Raw genomic sequence first — 20,325 nt, 5'->3', positions numbered from 1 at the left:
TTTTTCCCTTTTTGATTTATTTAGTTTAAGTTAGTTTCACCGTCTTCAACGCCATTCTACTGCCCACACTCCAGTCTAGTAGGTGGCGGTAATGCGCCTTCTAAGTGAGGTGCCAACCGCCATAAAACCTGAAAGAAGAAGAAGAAGAATGTGTTTCCGTATGTTACGCGGTGGTTTTGTCCAATGAGGTGATTGTGCGTTTTATTTTGAACGTGCTAGTGGCGGTTAAGTCGATATCGCTTGTTTTTACACTACTCAAGTCAGGATTAAAATAAACAGTAACGTTCAGAAAAGCGCTTATGACACGCAAAGGTAAGAATTACAGAAGGAACACTTTAATATGGATGAAGTCATTAATAATAGTTTAGGTTTGGCGATGCCGTTGTCCAATTTACTTCTCCGTACGTCTCTATAAATAAAGACTTTGTTTTAGAATTTAACACGTTACCTATTAATCTAAACAGTATTAAAGCAATATTTTATATGTGTCTGATATCTAAAATGTCGTTTCGACAGTTGGATGGGCGTTGAGACACAATTAAGAGTTGACATTTCTTGAGAGGACGCAAGCAGTGACGTTTAACGTTATGTCTCACTGTTATTATATATTTTTCAAGATGTTAACCAGCAAAACTACGTAAACTTTTACTTTCTATGGAGAAGTGGACGTGATCTCAACAGTTTGTAAGCAGATGTTTGAGAAATAATGTGAGAAAGGGGTATAATATTTGGGTATTTTAAATTTGAACTGTAATGTGAAGGCAAGCAGCATTTCCCTTTTTCTTTTTGTTTACAAATATCGAACTATACTTAAACGCCTATTTATTATTGTGATTTGTGTTGTTTATGTGTTATGGAGTCTATTTATAAATTAGTCAAAATCTTTTTGAAAATTAAAGTGTTGAAACATGCAGATTTGTAATGTGTAATGGCGTAAAATCATATAATATTACTTAATTGTTATGCTTTCTAAAAAGTGTGCCAGTTAAGGGTGCGTAATATTGCAGGAAATCAAATGTATCAAATCAAATCATTTATATTCACTCTTGTGTATGATTGCAGATATTAATCTAAAAACATGTCATCTGTCAGTGGCTTGTCAAACGTGAGTATTCCACATCCATGCATATTATAACTAAAACAATGAATATTATCTGTATTGTTCCTACCATCTAACACTTTAAGCTCTAATCATAGAGGTTTATGGTTTTTCTTTTTTCTTTTTTAGCCCAGAGTTCCACTCAGAGATGTACAGAATGAACTGCTGAATGTCCAGGACAGTCCAACTCTGTTGCATAAACATGCATCAATGCGTGAGAGGGACCTTAAAACAAAGGTATAGAGACATTCCTTGACTGCTGTCAGATCACTTTGTCTTTTAAACTTTCTGTGATTTCAAGTTCATATAGAGAGGGAGAAAAAATTTTTTTTTTTTACTGTTTTGACCTCAACTGATATATTGTGTTTTCCACCAGCATGAAGTTGCCCCTGATGAAAACCTATCAAGCTTAACTATCACAAGTGATGGGAAAATTGTGGATGCCACTGATGAACATCAAGTTGTCACATTAAAATCTTTTGTGTGTCTTGAAGGAGAAGTTGTAGTTGAGGATGAACCTGTCTTGTCAAATGAGTCTGTTCTCATCAGGCGTCTGGCACTGGAGGATAATGACCCACTTCAAAGTGACCCAAATGAAACCATTACACCTGATTGCACAGAGGATAATCAGACCACTGAAGAGCATGTTGATCACACATACCATCACAGAAACAGATCTACTAGTTTAGATGCTTCATCTATTTTGTGTCAGGAGGAAGAGGTTTCCACCTATGAGCTGGGAAATGTCACATTCAAATCCCTCATATGGTTAGGTGGAGAGGTTCAGGTTTCCGATAACTCAATCATCTCTGATGAATCCATTCTCATAAAGGATCTAGCATCAGGAAATCACTCACAATGTAAAAATACTCCCATTTCTAAAGTGGCCACAGAGGCTGTATCAGTAAGCAGTCAACCTTTGGGTCATTCTTACTGTAATTGGAAGTCTTTTTGTGAAGATAGTAGCACCATCAGTACAATTGATGCAGACGACGCGTCCCAGTCAAATGTTGAACACATTGTAGGTATTCATGGTGACCCTAAAAATACAGTCAATCTGAACAATCACAATCAATCTGATCTCTCTGAAGAATGCCAAGGTGTTTCTAACGAAGAAGGAGAAATCACATTTAAAGGCTTGTGTTGTTCTGGGGTAGAAGTAGAAATTGCTGACCTGTCCACCGTTTCAAAAATGTCTGTGCTTATGGAGAATCTTGCCGAGGAACAAAGTCTGACTTGTTTAAATGACATCAGTGAAAAAGATGGCCGAAGCTTTGCTGATTTGACACCAGGAAGGAATGGTGACCATATTTACTGCCATGCTAAGGAAAAGTCACAGGTCCTAAATATATTGACCACTGAATATGAAGTCCGTTCCAAGTCCTCAGCCAATATTTTGGAGAAGTCTGGAAGTACAGTTGGTGGTTCAACATCACCTCTTGGCAACAATACAGAGAAATTGTTGCCAAGCTGTGAAACAGAAACATCAAAGACAGTTGCTAACCAGGAGTCCAGCCAACATTTGTCAGTGTTGAATGGTAAAAACAATATGGAAATTTCAGATGTTGTACCATTAAGTGACAGCGATGACAAATATAAGGCGCCCAATGATGACTCATCTGTCTTGACTAGAAAAAATGTAGAGGAATACTGTGATCAACAGATTCTGCCGGAAAGGAAAGAGGCAGTTTCACATCTTGAGGAAAACCTTTGTCCTCAAGGTGCCTTTGAAACCAGCATTCTCAAAGAGAAGACACTGAGTTTAAAGAATGAGGAGGTCCACCCAGAGATCGAAGTTATGCGGTTCTGTGATAGATCTAGTGAAGCTGTTTCTGTTAATCAGGATCTTCCTAGTGCTATTGCTCTAACAGGTTCCTGCACTCCAAAGACGCCCACCCTAAGCAGGAGTGTTTTGGATGACCACACAGCTGAAAACCCAATGAGCCATTTGTGGCCTGAGCTCCCGGAGAGTCCGATGCCGCCTCCATTGTTGAACTCCACATCCCTGGCTAATGCTTTTAGCTATACACCTGTTCCTCAAGACCCACCCAAGAAAAAGGATGTGGAACCTAAAATGGCTTCTGCAGACACTCAGAAGTTGTTGAATGCCCCTCCAGTTTTGGGTAATGGGCCTTTACAGGAACAGCTCAGACAGATGGCTGAACTGTTGATGGTTGCATCAGGGAAGGTGGTTGTTCCTACTCCAGCACCAGTGAATCACCACAGTGCTTCAGTGGGCACTTCTCCAATAGCGATGCGTAGCGCTTGTGTCTGGAGAACACCGGTACAGCGGGTGGAACGAAGCGTTAATACTTCAGCAGCGGTGGAGATTTTAAAGGAGGTTGATGTTTCTGATGCCAGCACTTCAACTGACTCTCTGCTGTGGAAGTAAGTATTATAAGCAAGAATTGTTGATTTGCTGTTGATTTGATCTACATTATCTCTCTGTGACTTTCTCTTTGAAGCCTGACACCTGGAAATATGGAGCATCTGTCTAGATCAGAGTTGGAGCAGAGATTAGCTTCCACGCTCATCATGGTGGAGGTTCTTTCCCAGCAGCTCACTTCTGCACGGGCTCATAATCCGAGCAAAGATACTTCTCCATCAGATCTCAGAGAGAAACTCATCCAGACAGACCACACTGAGCTCAGACAGGTGAGAACCCTTAGCCTAACATGTCCCTGACAGAATTCTGTCATCATTTACTCACCCAAGTTCAGCTTTTGAACACAAAAGAAGAATGTTTTATATGTTTTGAAGGAAACTATGGAATAAAATAATCTTGTTGAACATTTCATTAGAAAAATCGTGAAAACAGAATTTTGGACAAACTAGCATACTCTGAGGTGTCATGTTTACATTCATTCTCGATGTCTAACAAACATTTAGCATACATTTCCTTTCCCGTTAATGGTGTGAATTAATTTAATAAATATCCAAATAGAATGATGGAAAATATATTGTGATAATATTTTGGACCATATTTGCCCAGACCTAATTTTCAGTGATTTTACTGACCTCATTAAAAGATGTGCTCTGCTAAGCTTTGAACACTTTGATGTTAAATAGAGAGATTTATTTAGGACCAATGAGATTACTCAGTTGGAGAAATAACCCACCTCCACAGACAGCTTTTTGTAATAAAAACTCAATGACTGAACATGTCTGTTTTTGATTTTCTTTATCTTATCTTTATTTGCCAGAATGGGACATATAGAGATTTGTATGGCACTGCCTTGGAGAGAATTCAGAGCCTTGAGCATGATCAGGAGGTTCTTGATGGTTTATATAACAGCATTAGAGCAATGAGGACTGGGATGGTGAGAGACTCCCTATAAGTTTTTAAAGTTACACTTGCATTTTTACATTTAAAGGCCTAAAATGTTATAATGTTTCTACAGATTTCTTTTAAGTCTAGCACAGAGGATGCCATCTTCAAGATGAAACAGATTGGAAATACTGTTAATGTGGATCAGGAAACTTTATTTGGACAGGTAAGTCACTACTTAATTTCCAATGCCTTTTCTCAGCTTCATGGAAGATATTTGCCAAGAAATCACATCTTATAATAAGTCTGTGTTATGTAGGTCAGTCAGATGAAGTCTCTTTATGGGAGGTACAAGGAAACTCTTCAGAAGATGGAGCAGAAGATGAAAGATATGAGATATCGCATGGACGAGGCTCTAGAGGAGAAGGAAGCGGTTAGAGGACATATTTATTGTTTTTGCTGAATCTTAAGATTAAGCTTATTTTTTTATTAATACCCTTTTGATATTTGCCTCTTATCCTGTTTATTTGTCTTTGTGTGCAGGCCTTCAATGTAACACAGCAGTTGAGGAACTATCACGCTGCTCGGGTGGCAGAACTAGAGCACACTGTTGGGTCTCACCAGGAACTGATGTCAGCTCTCAAATTGGCCTACCCATCACTGGTCTGCTTTTATTGCTTGCATTCCTACCTCAATTTATATAAAAATATAATGTTCCCACTTGCTTAATAGTTACCACAGGCACTCTGGAAGGTTTGCTTGACTGTGTAATGTCCTTGTATTCTAAGTGAGTTGTGTGTGAACTCTCCAAGGTTGAACTGAGCAAGTCATACATGGAATCCATTGGTGCAGCAAATGACCATTTGAGAAATAAGCACGAAGATCACATGAGCTTGTTAGCGGAGGTAAGACTTTACATTTAAAATCAGTGAGCACTGTGTTTAGATATTCAAATAAAAATAACATGTCAAGTTTGCTAACTCAGCCTTTAAGGTGCAAAATAACAGTTTTGCCCCCTTTCTTTTTCAACTGGAAGCTGAGAAAGGCTAAGGAGCTGATTCAGAGGATAAACCCAGTGCTTCACCAGCTCCATCAGAGGACTACGACTGCCGTGGAGAACAGCAAGCAGCATCTGGCAATGAGAGACAGAGCCGTGGAAGAGAGAGACCTGGTTAGACATTTATTACTGAAGTCAAATGCTCTCATTATTTATAAATCCTCAGTTCCATGTCTGCCAAACTTTAAAGGAACCCAAAAAACAATAAGAATAAAATTCTTCTGAAGCCATGTAAAGCTTTTTGTGAAGAACAGACAGAATTTGTGAGGAACAAATCCAGTGTTGTTGTATTTGATTTTAAAATCACACCAAAATCTCATTTTGACCAGTCATTGTGTGTTAAATTGTGGTTACATTTACCATTGTTTCGCAGTTATTTTAATTCACAATCAGGGGTGGACTTAGTGATTTGGTGGCCCTAAGCAAACTCAAGGTATGAGGCCCTAACACAATAACAATGTGATCTTTTATGACTAACCCTTATTTTGCTCTCATAGTTTATATTTATTTATCCCTTCACAACCAGTAATTAGTCAACCTGATAGCTGTTTTAAAGCTATATTAGGCTACCTTTTTTTTTCAGATCAAAAAAGAAGAAAAAAATGCTTGCCCTTCTCCATTTAATAAATTGTAAACTCTTGTTGTAAAATCTTGTTACAAACATAAAATTATCCCATGCAACTCATTCCATATTTCAAGTGTTCTGAAGGCATACGGTAGGGTTTGCCCAGAAACAAAATGAAAATGTGATCTATTAAGCGAAAATCAAGTGCATTTATAGCCTACAGTATGTGCATTTTATACGAGTGCAGTTTGCGCGGTGCGCCAAGGCAAAGCACACGAGAGTCATTTGGAAACATCAAGACAAAATTATGACTTGGAACACAATACTTTCTTTACTTTTGTGAATATCTCTGTTCTGAGACAGTATTTTACAGCCTAGAATGCGTGCAAAGTGTGCTCCCTCAATCACTAAAAGCTGTCACTCCAGTGCATTGCGATCTTATGATGTTCCGTTAATAAGCTCTCTACGTTGCACAATGAATCTCTTATTTACATCGCATCTACACTTTGTTATAACGAGTGGATTCCTGAGCTTGCAGAACTCCGCAAACTCTGCATTTTGAGCAGTGAGTAGATTGTAACTTAAACACTTCTGGTCACTGCATTTAAGAAATTAACAGATATGTCTGTGATTGGCTACATTTTTCAATGCAGCAAATATGATCCCTGGGGCCCCAAGCGGCCGCTTACCTCACTTATTGGTTAAGTCCGCCCCTGTTCACAAGATCTGGAATTTCATGTGCGATTGAAAGAGTGCCTCACTTCGATTCGCCACTTTAACCAATAGAAAGATACTTGGATTGAATGTGACGTAGTGTGTGAGTTGTCATAGATCACTACATTTTTGACAATAGAACTCTGTAATTTTTGCATGTCGAAATTGTGGCGAATTTTGCTAACGTGACTGCACCTTCACATCACAGCTGCTGGCTTGTCTTGCTTCATTGGTGTGCATGCGTACCACAAGACAATTATGTGTCTATACTTTTTTCTTCATCTCTATAAACCTTTAAAAATTAATGAATTACTCTTATTTTTGACAATATGCTGATGTTAATTTTCATTATTAAAAGATTTATTTTGTGCAGCATTACATCACATAAATCCAATTTGCTGTTTTGTAGGACTGACTGCCCACACTGTCTTTCATCATTTGAGTAATGAAATTAGATCTGTTTGTGAAGACAGTTTGATCAATATCTGGTTCACACGTTATGTGGTAATGGCTTCAGCAAAATGCCAAAAAGACAATGAAATAGAAAGAGTAGATGTTAGCATGGAAAGATGCAGAAAAATTAAATCTTGCTGCGTTGATTCGTATTGTGTTTCCACAACTGCACCCTAAGACATTACAGTTAAGTTGCATTTTCAGAAATCATTTCAATTGCATTTTAAACCAAATGTTTAAATGCCTAGGATTGGGTTTGCAAGAATTTGTTTTTTTGCCGTTCAGACTACAGAACTGATATGTAAAAACACAAATTTTCGGTTGCCCGTCTAAAGCCTCACTTTCAATAAATGGGCAAATGGAGGTGGAAACTTCGTGTTTTGAATGTTTGAGTGCATTGTCATCATTAATGAAACTATTTAATTTGGAAAATCTATTATGTGACCCCTTTAATGTCTTAACTTTATGCATTTACTTTAGATGCAGTCTCTCTTTTTAATAATCACCGTTTACATTAATCCCCAGATGGAAAATGAACTAGAGCACATGAGGTCAAGCTTGCAAGATGCCAGTCAACAGATTTCAGACTTGAACATGCAGCAGACCATTATGACTTCAGGTGTGACAGTGATTTATTTTGAATTGACTTATTCCCTGTGTAGTCAAAGGTGAGCTTGATTACTTGATTCTGCTGTGTGTGTTTGTTCAGAGATGTCAGTGCTGAGGGAGCAGCTGAATCAGGCGGAAGAGGAGCGCTTTCAGTTACAGAGGAGGAGCACTGAGCTCTCAGCCACTGTCACGTCCACACTGGCCTCTTATGCCTTCCTAGAACAGACCCTCGCCTCTGAGACCAGCAAGTATGCAGAAATTCACTTGTGGAATTTGTTTTTTGAATTTCATATTACTTATTGAGTAACTGAATTACATCCATTTTTTTGGGATGCACCAATTTAGAGTTTTGACCCATAATCATTTCTGTTGTGATTTGTTTGCACAAGAATCTAGAACAATGGTTAAATAATGGTTAAATAATTCATTTAAAATGATCTGAAATAAGCCAAAACAAGCATTAAAATAATCTAAAACAACTAAATATAAAGATATAGTAACACTTAGGACCAATTTTTACTATTAGCTAGTTGCTTATTAGAATGCATATTACTAGTGAATTGGCTGTTTATTAGTACTTATAAAGACTTTACCACTCTGCATTTTCATTGACAGTAAAATCTAAATTTGTTTGAGCAAGGCACACGCAGCTCATAAATTATAATTCAAATGCAAACTGTTATTTTGACCACAATATTATTGTTGATAATTTTGAGAGACCGTTTTGATTATTTTTAAAAAAGGGCCAGGGGCTCGAGCCCCCCCAAACCCCCCTCCCCTTCCTCACTTGCCTGCCATATCATATCACTTCACACTGAAAAGACCTGGTCCATACGTCTTTAGATCCATTTCAGACCAGGCAAATAAATGGATACCTAAACAAAAAAGAATTGAAACAATTTATTCTAACATTTATTTTACAGTTTAAATTTTATTAATCACAGATTCCTGAGAGTGCCTGCACAAAACAAGCTATAAAAATAAAATATATAAATGTAATTTCACCTATTTGGATGTGTTGATCATGGGAGCAATCTCCTGCTGCTTCACTTTCTCAAAATGTGTTTTTCTTTGCTCGTTACTCAATATGGTTCAACACCCTCAAATGCAAAACAATTTGTCAAATATTTACTGTAAATATTGGCAAAATAAACATTGTTAATCATGTATTACATGTAGTACCCATGTTGTTGTCCTGGTGTTGCTAAATATAAATATTTGTGAGAAACATGAGGGGGTATATATATATATATATATATATATATATATATATATATGTGTGTGTGTGTAAATGTTGATATGATGGTTGTGACAAAAATATAAACAGAAATTATGCTGTGAAATTCACCAGAGCCTATGAGAACTTATTACACTCATACCAGGTAGACTATAGAAAGAGGATCATAACTTTTACTGATATTACATAATTTAATAAATGTTAACAGCAATATGGAAACCTTTTAATTGAAAAGTGTTTAAAGAGATGGTTCACCTACAAATGGAAATTGCCATCATTTTGCTTATTCAGTTGCTTTAAACCTGTATCATTCGTTCATTCATCTGTAGGTCACACAACAAAGAGATTTTTTGCAAAAAAATGTAGCTGTTTTGGCAGTTAACAACATCGAACCACAGTCTTAAGATTTAAAAAAAAAATTGATTAAAGGGAATAAAGTTAAAATATTATTAGAATAAAGTAAAAATTACGAGAATAAAGTCAAAGTGTTTTGAGAATAAAATCAAAACATTTTGGGACTGGGAGGGGAGCACCAGGAGATATTTGAATATATGTGGGATTATTAGCAAAAATCATATCAGATGTCATAGAGACATAAAAGTTTGCGTGCCGTAGTTTACACAGAACTTGCGGGGAATGTGCATTGATACACCTTTATTAAATATGTTACGTGGTTTATTTTGATAGGTTAACTGTTTTTGTGGAGTTCAGAGAAGGCACCGTCGCAACGCGTTATTAACATTAAGAGAAAGATATCGTTATTTTTCTGCACTAAACAAGTGAATTTTTGCCAAGATATTTTCAGAGATGATAGACGAGATGTTATAGAATAATACTTTAATGAACTTAATTTTGACGACAAATTTACAGTCAACCTATTTTTTTTAAATTTCCTTAATGTCCCAGCACAACATCCAACGGGTCTTCCCAGATCGGATCACATATTATTTTATTTTTCTACTTTAGGTCGCAGCAGTCAATGTGTGATGCACAGCAAGCTACAGAGAGAGCAAACCGGTATGTCTTCACATTTTGATCCCTCATCTTTTGTTTATTGTTATGCTAATAAATGTACAAAATTTAAATATATAAATGCTTTTGGCAGTCTTGAGGAAGCGCTGGAGAGTTCCAGGAAACAGCTAGAGGAATATGAGGACGCACTGTTGCAGAGAGAGAGCCTGATTAGAGACCTCCACGCTGAAGCTGAGATTCATCGCCACCAGCTTAGTCAACTGGCTCAACTGCAGACTGAACTATCTAGTGCCAAAGAAATGAGTGAGGTGATGAGTTATTAGAATTTACACCAGAACATTACTAAACATTCACAATACTTTAGCTATACCAGTTGCTCCCAAAATAACAGAAATTTGGTTTGTTCTATTAGTTCTTGCAGGCAGAAAATGAACTGGCACGGGAACAGATGGAGGAAAGTGAGCGATTGCTGCGGTGTCACCTACAGGGTCTGAGAGAGAGAAATTTGGAGTGTGAAGATCTCAAACTTGCGCTGGAACAATTGCGGTACAAAATATTCCTGTCTACCCACTGTTACTTTTTAGAACAAATATGTCTCAACCAATAAGAATAAATTGACGTCTTTTTCTGATGCAATCTCTCCTCTCAGGCTTGAGAAAGAGTCCCTTCAGGAAGAGCTGGACAGTACACGAGACAAAGCCCGCAGCATGCTGCTGGAACAAGGAGAGCAGATGGCACAGGCATCTAATGATGTCATGCTTCTAAACCACAGAGTTTGCGGTCTCATGAGCATCTTAAAGGAATCCCTAACCTCCAAGGTCCCTATGCTGTTCTGTACTTGTCATAATTTACATGCTGTGAATTAAGGTTAAAATTAGAATATTTTCAGTTTTTATTTTAAGTTTTAGTAATGTTGTTTTTCTGATTTTTATTAGTTTTTATATTATTTTTATATAATTTTTTAAAAATGTTTAATTTTATATTTTTTATTGTTAATTTTGTTAGCTGTGATAGCAACATTTCAAATTTTATACTTATTTTCTTATTTTATACTTGCATCTTATTTTATTTCAGCTTTATTTAATTATCAAAATGATTTGATAGATTTGATAGAATGATAGTTTTAGTTAACAATAACAATACTGGTTTGCAGTGTGCACTTACAGTGGAAGATTATTGGTCATTTACACAAGAAAGTTCTTTAGTAATTTTATTTTAGTTCATTTAGTTTTTTAAATAATCCTTTTTAGGTATAACAAGTAAATTTTTTTTTTTTAGTGCGTTTACTTGTTTCTGGTTAAGTTTAAAAATTTGATATAGAATATTACAAATAAGTTTTGAATTGACACCACTGCAGTCTAATGGTTGTAGTTTTAAAATTGTATTGTGTTTCCAATATTTATTCATGGTGCTGCTTGCTTACCAGTTTTTTGTGAATTAAATGTATGTAATAACAAATGTTCCATTAATATTATGCAGTCATATTTCAGAATATTAGTTCTGGGTTTTTTAATGCCCTTCTGTTTTGGTTGACCCTTAGTGTACTGTAAAAGAGTAATGAGGAATGCTTAGAGTAATTATTGAAAAATAACTATTGACACATCATTTTCCCCCTCAATTAATAACATTGTTTTGCTTTTCTCAGGAGTCAGAGATCTCTGATAAGGCATTGCAGTCTCAACGACATCCCTCCAGCTCTTTTGTGGATTCTGTTATTGTGGCCATGATGAAGACACAAGAACCTGAGACAGAGTCTCCTGAGGATTCAGGTGCATTAGTGTTTGGTGTCTTGTTGGAAAGCAGTTCTAATGCTGCATAATTTATTGAGGATCTGTCCCTGTAGTGTCAAAGGTTTCAGGTTACTTGCAAAACTTAAAGTAAATAATCACAGATATATTTGATTAAAAAATGCTTAAAAGTGGTTTAAAGACCTATGAATGTGTTTAATAACATGGAATACAGCTTCACACAAAACTGTTTTGTTGTCAGTTCTGTTAAACTTGTATTCAGTTTTTAATGATTACTTTTACATCAAAGGAAAATGGATTAGAGATTTAACTACTCTCTTTTGTTGTTTAATCCAGCCCTCTTTTTGTTGTTTAATGTTTTGCAGAAGAGAAGGAGGTGCAACAAGATGGAATTGGCAGTAAAACCAGTGCTTTTACCCGAATACCACCAACTACAAACACAGAAGTGAAAGGTACATTCATTACCACATAATACATTCATGTACAGTTGAAGTCAAAAGTTTACATACATCTTGCAGAATCTGCAAAATGTTAATTATTTTACCAAAATAAGGATTCATACAAAATGCATGTTATTTTTTAGTACTGACTTAAATAAGATATTTCACATAAAAGATGTTTAACCCTCTGGGGTTCTTCGGTCACTTTTGACCGGAATTTTTTAAATAAAAAATTTTTAAAAATCGTAGCTTCATCGGAATGGTATGAAACCTGGTGACTTTTATGGTACTTGGTATATGAACACACAAAAAAATTGGGGACAGGATTGGAAAAGTCTAAGTGGTCGTAAAAAAAATAGTCACACTCGGGGTCTTCGGGTCAAAATGACCGGCCATAGGAAATGAATGGGAAATTGGCAAAAATATGAAAATACAGAGTTTTTTTGTGCATACAATCTACAAATCAGCCACAATCCAGAAAAAAAGCACACAACTGTGAAGGGGTGACTCTCTAAAACATCAAGAGTGCAAAACACTACAATACACTCACACACACACACACTTATACACACAAAAACACACGCACACACAAATGAATGTGTGTCATTTCAAAAGCTAATTTTGGGAAATGTGTGAAATAGAGGCAATCAATGTAAGAAATAAAGCACACAGCAATGAAAGCATGAGACTGTAAGCCATCAGAGTTCCAAAATAGACACACAGACACACACACACACACACACACACACACACACACACACACACACACACACACACACAGGGAAATGTGAGATTGGTGAGACTGTAACAGAATGTGAGACTATGAATCAAATAAAAGGGAGACATTGGATCCAAAATCCAAAAGTCACACACCATGTCACACACACACACACACACACACACACACACACACACACACACACACACACACACAGGGAAATGTGAGATTGGTGAGACTGTAACAGAATGTGAGACTATGAATCAAATAAAAGGGAGACATTGGATCCAAAATCCAAAAGTCACACACCATGTCACACACACACACACACACACACACACACACACACACACACACACACACACACACACACACACACACACACGGAAAAAAGATTTCAAAACAAGCATCATTTGCTCAAAGTGCTATATGGAGACACTCTGTTGTGATTTGTCACAACCTGATCTGTAATCACAATTAGTATGTAAATAATATGTAATTATAGTTAGAATGATATTTAAAACAAACTTTTTTTTCCTCTATTTTTTTATTTACTATTTGACAATTGTTATACTTTTCTGTTATTTTAGATTTATGTTCATAATTGCTGTTGCCTTTTGAATAAGAGTTACTGTTCATTGAATATGTAAAAAAAGAATGCACATAAAATGTAAATAGGGTTAGGATGATATTTAAAATATTTTTATTTCTCTATTTTCCATTTAATGTTTGATAATTATACTTTTGCTGTTATTTTGTTGCCCATGCTGTTGCTGTTCATAATTCCTGTGCTAAATAAGAGTTATTGTTTATTGAATTTTACAAAAAATTATTTAAATCAAAATGTTCATTATAAAAAGGTTACAAAATAAAAAAAAATGGTATGACTGAAAGAACGGCATTTTTATTCAGTTAGAATTAAAACAATGGGTAACAAAATGCTTTCCATTGTTTCTCTTTCTAATGCAATGTTCTGGTTTGACTGTATTATAAAGTAAAACTGGCACTTCAAATTACCAGTTAAACCAATCAAACAAACAAAAAACTTGGCAAATAATAAAAAAATAGTCTTTGATAATCTAATTTTATATAATAAAATCCACAACCTGAAAAGGCATTGGCAAATATGTGCAAAAACAACTAGAATTCACAAATCCTTCTATAGAGAGCATTACATCCATCTAGTGGTTAAAATAGGATATTGCCTGGTAATTATGCTCACTACGCCACCAGATGGCACAAATCCGACTTCAAAAAATTATTTTCTATAGGCCAGGTATCTACTTTAAACTAAAATACAGCATTAATTAAAAAAGAATAAAAATTATATATATTAAAAAAAATTCTATTATATTCAATGGCAAAAAATAGATCATAATTGTAGCATAAATATTAATTATTATCATAAAATTCTGTCAAAACATGACAGAAAAAAAGAAAAAATATTATTGAACAAAAATACATTTGATTGATTTTACTGAAAAAAAGGAAATAATGATTTCAGGGCTCCGGTCACTTTTGACCGTGAGGGCCCTGAGTGTGACTGGTCGGGGAAGAACCCCAGAGGGTTAAATTTAGTCCACAAGAGAAAATAATAGTTGAATTTAAATAAAATAATTAAAAAAAATAATAATAAAAATAACCCTGTTCAAAAGTTTACATACGCTTGATTCTTAATATTGTGTTACGTGAATTAACCACAGCTGTTTTTTTTTTTTTTTTGCTTAGTGATAGTTGTTAATGAGTCCCTTGCTTGTCCTGAACAGGTAGACTGGCCACTGTTCTTCAGAAAAGTCCTTCACTTATATGCAGCTATTACAGAAGATTCAAATGTTCACTGATGATTCAGAAGGAAAAACGATGCATTAAGAGCCAGGGGTGTAAACTTTTGAGGATGTGTACTTTTTTTTTTTTGCCTAAATATCATATTTATTTTCATTTAGTAAAAGCTACAGAAGATACTTGCATGTTCACCAGAAGAAAAAATAAGTTAAATTTACTCTGATCTTCAAATTCAAAAAGTTTTCATCCCCCGTTTCTTAATACATTGTTTTTCTTCTTCTGAAGCGTCAGTGGGCGTTTGAACCTTCTGTAATAGTTGCATATGAGTCCCTCAGTTGTCCTCAGTGTAAAAAGATGGATCTCAAATTCATACAGTTATTGTTGGAATAGGTTCAAATACACAATGCAGAAAAATTGAATCTGGGACCTGAATGATTTTTTCTGAAGAACAGCAGGTAGTTTAGCTGTTCAGGATAAACAAGGGACTAATGAACAACTATAACAAAAAAAAAAACAGTTGTGAATCATTCAAGTGTTATTTTTTCTTGTGGGCTTTATGTAAACGTCTTATGTGACATCTTGTTTAGGTCAGTGCTAAATAAAAGATAACATGCATTTTGTATGATCCCACTTATTTTTGTTAAAATCAACATATTGCTGATTCTGCAAGGTGTATGTAAACTTTTGACTTCAGGTGGATTAGTACTTATGTTAGATCCAAACTTAAGTATGCATGTAAATGTAGTTGTAAATGTAGATAGATTGATGGATAGATAATAAATAGATGGTTATGTAGATGCTCTCTTGTGCTCTCAGAGGAAAGACGGAGTCGAATGTTGGAGCTGTTGTCTGATTTTGGTGAGACCATCTCAGATCTTCAGCTCACCTTAGAACAATTGAGAATCCAGAAAGACATGGAGCGGCAGACTCTGAAGCAGACCATGTGAGTTACTTAAACTCAGGTGTTCTCAGTAATGCTCATTTGCAGGGGGAAAGGAGAATGGTTGTGTTTTAATAGAGTTTTCAGGTATATATGGCTTGAATGTTATGTTATATTAATATTTATCATGTATATAAATATATAACATTCTAAATGCACTGAATAATTTAACAGTAGATGAGACGCCTTGTGTAAGGTCACATTTAAATACAGTATTATCCATCTGAATAGTTTGTAGTTTGTCTGTTTGTTTTTTTTGGCTTAACTTTAAGGAATAGTTAAACTAAAAATGAATGTACTCATCCTCAAGCCATTCTGAAACTAATGACTTTTTCTTCTCCAAAATGCAAAATAAGATGTTTTGAAGAACATTGGTAACCAAACAAAATTGGTAGCCTTTAACTTTCATTGTACGCTTAAAAAAAAAAAAAAAAAGATAATCTCAAAATGACGTCTTTAATGTTCCACAGAAGAAAGTCAGTCAGACTGGTTTGGAACATTATGGTGAAACTATCAAATAGATTCCAAGTTTCATATCTGTTCAGTTAAACACCAAAGCCCTGGATCGCACCTGAACAGGTCATACCTGATCATCAAAGTACTAAATGTTAATTGTTTGTTTAAGAGTTTACTTCCTCATATTTATTAACAAATTTGTTGTTGTCTGTATGCAAGTGTTTTTTTTTTTCCACTATCAGTGACATTACTTTTCAGTATTAAAAAACCGTGACTGAAACAAAACACATTTGACAGTGCTTATACCGTTTGATGTGGCTAAGAGAGATTTGTTTCACTAAAAAGATAGTTTTGTAACTACTGCATTTTATGCTCTAACAATTTTAGTCTTTGTCCTGCAAAAGAACTCAATTAAATCTTACTTGTCATTAAAAATCAGATATTTGTTAGTGTTTGCACATGCATTTAAATTAATTGTTAATGCAACAGAGAAAGAGTGCAATCATTTTAATCAAAACCACATTCATTAGTATACACGCAATTTCGGTTTCGTCGCACAAGATGATTTTATATGTGTAACGGTAGAACATTACTGCAAAACCAAAGTATAGTATTCACACAAAGATATATATGTGGTATTGCCTCCAGCATTAGTTTTCAAGTTTCCAACAACCTGCTGTTTCAGATGTGGCCTCCAGGAGGCACTGCAGGAAGAGTCTCAGAGACACAAACTGGAGCTCTCAGAGCTGAGGCAGAATGTGGACCGACTGCAGGCTCAGGTGGACAAGGATGCTGCGGTCCTGCAGCAAAAAGCTCAGGTAAATGTTCAACTCGCTGTTTATAAGCCATAATTTCATAGACATTTTCAGGGTCACTTTCCCAGCGGCAAAACTCTTTAATTTAGCTTTCAAGGATTTGTAGCATAAGAGGATTAAATATGTGATTACATAAGTAATTTGTCTGTCTGCACTCTTAAAGGATGAAAGAAACTTGAGGAAACTGTGCAGTGAGATGGAGGAAAATTTGGAGACGGCACACAAATACAGAGCAGAGAATAGTGTATGTATCCTTTGACAATGCAATCACTGCCCACTGACATAATGCTGACTATATTTCCACACTGATGGATCATTGATGGATAAATGTCTGTGGTTGTTGCTATTGTTAGATTGTTGTATGATAACTAACTAGCCTTTGCTCTGTTGTGTGAAACAGGAGTTGCGTCGAGAACTTGCTGATTTGCGTCGGCTGGAACAGCAGGTACAGGTGGAGGCTCAGGTCTTGAGGGAGGAGCTTAACCAAACAGGTGTCCAATCAGCAGCATTAGATGAAAAAATCAAACTGCTCAGAGAGGTATGGCAGTCTGTCTAGTTTTTCCTCTGTGACTGGCATGAAACTATAATATTAAATAAGAACTCTCTAACTGTCCAAAACTCTTGATTGCGTGCTAAAAAAATGTTAATTAAATATAATTCTAAAACAAAAATCAAATGTTAGTAAATGTACTATATAAGCACTTTCCATTTAGACATTACATAGACTCTAAACTTGAGCATTTTGGAAACCTTAAAATTAATAAAATCAACTCCCCACATACACTCATTCTGTTCTTAGGTTGAGAAGCTCAAGGCAAATTTAATGGAAACTGAGGAAAATCGTGCCAAGGTCTTGGAGCGGGCCAAACGACATGTAAGTGTTACCTGTATTATTATTGTTGGAATTGTACAGACACAAGCAAGTGGACAGATTGTATTGCATAGGTTTTTTCATATTGTAAAAAAAAACAGCGCTATCTGTAAAACAGAAAATGTATAAATAAACCGTTTTTGGTGTCTAAATCATGCCTTTAAGGACTGTAAGTGATAAGACAAAATACTTGTGTACATTTAATGTCACTGTTTATTATTTTTGTCATTTTGATTTTTGTATTACATGAACTGTGCTTGTGTAGCAAAGAGTCCATGCCGTGAACCAGAGTAAACTGGAGCGAGAACTACATCTGCTTGATGATATGATCGAAACAGTGAGAAAGGTGAGGAGACACTTAAAAAAAAGAAAAGAAAAACATCTATATAATATACTGTATATGTTAGAAAAATATGAACAAATTTACTGTTTTCTTTCATTCACAGACATTGTCTTCTATTCCTGATCTTGTTAAGAGCTGTCCTGAACTACAAAAGCTTGTGGAATTACTTGAATGAGTTACTGAAAATTCAGAAATGTGTCTGTTCAGTTTTTAAAAGCATAATTGTTAAATAAACAGGTTTCTTGATTTCTTCTTGTAGGCCAATCAACTAAGTTTTGTAAAACGCTTTTAATTTTGTAATTGATAAGTTAGTGTATAAATGCACTCTGTTAAAAAAAATGTCTAATTTAAAGGTCTGTACATGTGTATTAAACTATTAGAATTGTTATCAGGACATGAGTAAGATTTGTGTTTCAGTGTTTTAAATTCTTGTATTACAGATTGGGTTTAAACAGAAACTCTTGATTGAGTGCTTTTTTTGTTGTTTACTCATAGTCTGAATCATATATATAAAGGCTGATTGATGAGCAGCTAGTCCAGCAATTAATCATAGTTATTCTAATCATGCCAGTGCTTGTGAAAACCTGGTGAACGTTGTGATGTTTTAATCCACCCATTCAAGCACAATGTTCACTAATGTGTTCTTCTGCTTCACTGATACTCAATACCTCCATCTCTACTTTGGCCTGCAATTTAAAACCTACGCAGTTGACTGCACAACTTTCCCTTCTCACCATATTAGGTCTTTCATCTGTACTTTTTGGCCTTTGTTGAATAAATACAGATTCGTTGAAATTGTGACTAATACAGCAAGACAAATTTGATGGAAAAATTTCATTTTAATCCTAGCGCAAATACTGCCCACTTCATAAGCTTGTCAAAAAATCCAGGATTACACTCTACACTGATCCTTGAGTCATAAGACATTATACAATGCATAGTGATTGTGGAGTTAATTCAAATATTATTTATTTTTTTAAACCTCAGCATATTTTCAGTATTATTATTGGGTTTAAGACCCTTGTTCGGATAATACCAGGTGATTTTAAATTGTCTAAAGGAAATTTATTTCTTTAACCTGTTAGTGTAGGTAAAGATAAACTATAACAACTAAATTATTCTGCAGCATTGACATCACTATTGTTTTCCTTTTTGTCACAGCACCCAACTGGTATACTTTAAGTAATAAGACCTATTTAAAATCACCATTTTTTTTTAAATCAGCCGTCAAATCACAAGCTATTGTGTGAAACTGGAAGACTGAAAGTCTAATAAAGTGCAGCAAATATAAAGGGCAAAACAATCCTATACAAATTAAAATATTTTACCTTACTCATCTTGTAACCCTTTTTGCGCTTATTCTGACCATTTTGTTGTCAAATAAGCATGTGCAGTGTAAACTTAAAAACACCATGGATGACTGATAATTTGCGTCCAACTGCATGCTATAATATTGTTTTACCTGTTTGACCGAAAGCTTGCCCCCAAAAAATGAATACGAAATTTCTTAACATACATATATATATATATTAAAAAGACAGCTTTTGTTATTTAGTGCTAGATAATTATGGCTGGGTGTTTTTATATTACATAATATTAACCAAATTTAGCATTTGGCTGAAGGACTGTTTTAGTTCATGATTTTTTTAAATGGTTTTCTTGATGTAGAGCTTAGTGGGTTTTTTTTTTTATATTCACCATTAAATTAAAATGTTTTCTCAGAATGTCTCATTCTCTAATGGATATAGCAACACAGCGTCTTGTAGAAACATTTTTATATCACTGAATTAAGTAAATGTAGTACCTTATTTCAATGAAAAGTAAATAAAGCATTTACATTTTTACCACAAATGGCAATTATAAGAAAAGTGTATACAAACCATATCAACACATTTCACTCAAATAATTAAAAAAAGATGAAGAAAAAAAAAAGTTTGATCTTTGTAAACATTTGTTTTAAACTTGAGCACTTTGTGCTTTTTTTTTTTTTTTTTTTTTTTTTTTATACAAGATTCTAATAGGAAAAGTCTGTACATGCGTAAATTGAGGTTTCTAAAATTTCAATTTACTCTACTGATGGGATCACAATAAACAATAACAACATCAGTTTAAATATCACAGTTGTTTTTCACAATGTTTTTCATATTTACTAAAAATAGTCTCTCCAAATGTTTCTGTGCGTTAGCGGTTCTTGCAATGCAAAAAAAAAAAAACGAAAAAAATCTTCCTTGTACTTGT

At 35.0% G+C, this 20,325-nt stretch overlaps 1 protein-coding gene across 1 annotated transcript; it reads left to right on the top strand.

The window, feature by feature from the left end:
- The first annotated feature begins 220 nt into the window (after positions 1 to 220).
- spag5 (sperm associated antigen 5) lies at positions 221 to 18,768 on the top strand. The gene is made up of 26 exons (XM_073842847.1): positions 221 to 312; positions 1,063 to 1,105; positions 1,229 to 1,336; positions 1,476 to 3,487; positions 3,565 to 3,754; positions 4,303 to 4,419; positions 4,501 to 4,593; positions 4,687 to 4,800; positions 4,911 to 5,030; positions 5,180 to 5,272; positions 5,404 to 5,538; positions 7,682 to 7,775; positions 7,866 to 8,013; positions 9,969 to 10,019; positions 10,108 to 10,282; positions 10,387 to 10,520; positions 10,624 to 10,792; positions 11,620 to 11,743; positions 12,088 to 12,174; positions 15,479 to 15,605; positions 16,744 to 16,876; positions 17,037 to 17,117; positions 17,274 to 17,411; positions 17,673 to 17,747; positions 18,010 to 18,090; positions 18,191 to 18,768. The coding sequence occupies exons 2-26, from the start codon at positions 1,079 to 1,081 to the stop codon at positions 18,260 to 18,262; spliced, it is 4,698 nt and encodes a 1,565-aa protein (XP_073698948.1). The 5' UTR covers positions 221 to 312; positions 1,063 to 1,078; the 3' UTR covers positions 18,263 to 18,768.
- The last annotated feature ends 1,557 nt before the right edge of the window (positions 18,769 to 20,325 follow it).

Source organism: Garra rufa, chromosome 6 (assembly GCF_049309525.1).
Source record: "Garra rufa chromosome 6, GarRuf1.0, whole genome shotgun sequence".
NCBI lineage: Eukaryota > Metazoa > Chordata > Actinopteri > Cypriniformes > Cyprinidae > Garra > Garra rufa.
This window is presented reverse-complemented; position numbering and strand designations above follow the sequence as displayed.